Source organism: Pteropus vampyrus, unplaced genomic scaffold (assembly GCF_000151845.1).
Source record: "Pteropus vampyrus isolate Shadow unplaced genomic scaffold, Pvam_2.0 Scaffold286, whole genome shotgun sequence".
Classification (NCBI taxonomy): Eukaryota; Metazoa; Chordata; class Mammalia; order Chiroptera; family Pteropodidae; genus Pteropus; species Pteropus vampyrus.
Window position 1 is genome coordinate 589052 of NW_011889067.1, and position 2574 is coordinate 591625.

The 2574-nt window shown below is 48.4% G+C and overlaps 1 protein-coding gene across 4 annotated transcripts in view; it reads right to left on the minus strand.

The window, feature by feature from the left end:
• SH3GL3 (SH3 domain containing GRB2 like 3, endophilin A3) overlaps positions 1 to 2574 on the minus strand; it is a 134203-nt gene that overhangs the window by 20310 nt on the left and 111319 nt on the right. For all 4 annotated transcript variants that reach the window (XM_011376098.2, XM_023520970.1, XM_023520969.1 and 1 more), the window contains one exon: positions 454 to 587. In XM_011376098.2, coding sequence (XP_011374400.2) covers positions 454 to 587 — 134 coding nt within the window. The remainder of the gene's footprint in view (positions 1 to 453; positions 588 to 2574) is intronic.

The window sequence follows — 2574 nt, forward strand, 5'->3', positions numbered from 1 at the left end:
AATACGATACACACGCCCTCCAGGTGTACGCTCTGGAAGGCCATTTTTAATAGTTTTCCAAATAGAAAGTGTTGACTCCTAGAACCTGATTTCCTTGAGAAATCACGGAAAATAACGACCGCTCGTGCAATGTATACAAAGAGACAACTAATATAGCATGATTCTGATGATCGAAAATCCTCAAACAGGTATTGAATCGTTTTCTGTGACAAATGGCTGTAGAAACACACATCTTTACCCGGCTTCTCACTGGCTTCAGTGAGCTACAGGATAAAGGGCTACTTGACCCTGGGACGCTTCCTCCGGGGAGCCAGGGGAACAAATCGGGTGGTGTGTCTACTGCCCACGGTCAGACGATGCTTCCGCTGCTTCCCTACAGAAACGGCCTACTTATCTCAAACATAAACACCACCTTAAGCAGCAACAGGTAGACGTACAGCCGAGAGCGCTCACCCCAATCTCTTTTAAATCTTTGTCTTGCAGTAACTGAAGTGGATCAATGAAAGTTTGCTTTACATTAATATCCAGAGAGTCTTTCACCTCAGCCATTAGCTTCATGGATTCACCAACTTCTATGAGCGCGTTGCCTGGGAGAGAAAACATAAAGAAAGGTTCTCTATCCCAGTACTCTAAGGTTGACAGTGAGTTACATTTATTTCGTTCCCAAAAGTTTGTGGGTGATGGTGTAACAGGGTCCTCGCTAAGGGACCTTTGAATCTTGACTCGAGGGGAAAAAAGGAAAAACAAAAATAAAACGAAAAAGAAAGGTCTTCCTATTTTCTACATTTTCCTCTCTACATTCTTCACTTTCTTCACTCCATAAAAAATAAAAACCCTGAGGCGGACAGACCCAGGCACTTAGCACTTTGACCACTAGATGGGGATAGAGCTCCATTTTAAAAACTGGTACTGCCAAGACCTGGCACCAAGGGTTTCTTAGAATCCAGAACAAAGTCCCTCCTTGTAAACAATGAAAGGGTTGAGTCGTCGGGCTAAGCACCAAGCAATAACGATTACGATAGAAACAAATGAACAGCATCTCCTCTCAGCCCTTCCTGCCAGAGCTCCTGAGGCCACTCCCTGTGTCCGTGGGTTCTGAGGCCCCCTATCCTCTCTGATGTCAAAGGCGGCCTGGCAAGGGACACGCTTCAGCAGGGCGGGCGGGCTCTGCTCCCGCTTTGGCTGCATCACGCCCTGGCTGCATCTGGACGCCAGCTAATCCGCAGGAATTGGCAAGCGGGCATCCTGGTAGCTGCGCACAAGGAGGCGGCAGGTTCTCTAGAAAACGCCTCTGGGACATGTGGCCGTAGACTGAACTGGTTTCTCTGTATCGGGAGTTTCCGAAATTGAGTCTGTAAAACGAAGGTGGAGCTCGGGGTCTACCTTTTTATTTTGTTCCATGGGAATGGTACACATTCGACCTCGGGCTTGAAAGACCTTGAAGTCCAGCCCGAGAATTTCCATTTCTAGCAAACTCTGACCTTCAGGCAGTTTCACCTGTTGGTCAAGGGCAGGCACCGCTGATTCACCAGTAAAGCGGGAACAGCACTATCGCCCTTTTTTATTATGGAATAAACTAGATAGTGTATGTTCCAGGAGCTTGCAAAACATACGTGGAAAATGTTACTCTAAAATTCAGCTGGCCGAGACCCCTTCTTCACCCAGTGGCAGCTTCGTTCCTCCTGGAATGCTACATTTCTTTCACTGACTCTTCGGAGTCTGGTTCTAAATCATTCCGAGATGAAGCTGGGACATCTTTTCCTAGCCTGGGGATGCTTTCCTGCCCAATTAGTCCGAAATGGAGGGTGTGGCTTCTGGCCCTGCCAGCCTGTCACCACCAGCGCCCGTGCCCCAGCATGTCAGTTAATGTAGCTTTGACAGAAATTGTCCCAAGTACATTTCTATGAAGACTCCAAAGACGACATTCTGAACATTGGCCGTCACCTGCATGGATTGGACATTCTCGCTCCTTGCCCGAGATGAGTACTTCCAATCCCACGAGGGCGTGGGGCTCAGCCTCCATGCCGAAGTTTCTGCGCTTTAAGAAGGCACCCCGCCCCCGACGTGGCCCCAAGGACCAAGCGGCCCACGACGGTACAGCCCCTCCCTGGGAACCGCATGTGAGCTGTCTGTTTCTGGTGCCCTTCTGAAGCCAGCTCTCCTCCTTATCCCAAGTTCCCTTAAGTTGCTGGGCATCTGAGAAGCTACCAAGTTGTCTGCCCTCTTAAACCCCATGCCCTGTCACCACGGTCAGGTACATGGCAGGAATGTACCTGTCAGGGCCCACCTGGGAGCCTCACCTGCCCACCTCACCTGCCCTCCAGAAGGTCTGCCTTCAGGGTAAGAAATAGGCCACCTTTCTCCCACTCACATGGATAAAAATAAAATCCACATTATGTGGCTCTGGAGGATATTGGTACCCTCTGTGACTATTAATGTTTGGGGATTTTTTTAAGTTTTCTAAAGATTTTTTCCCCACAATTCCCTAGATTAATTACTACAGCCAAATATCTGAATTCTCAATTTCCATATCCTGCCTTGTTACCATTGCATAAATAGCAAACGTACCAAATT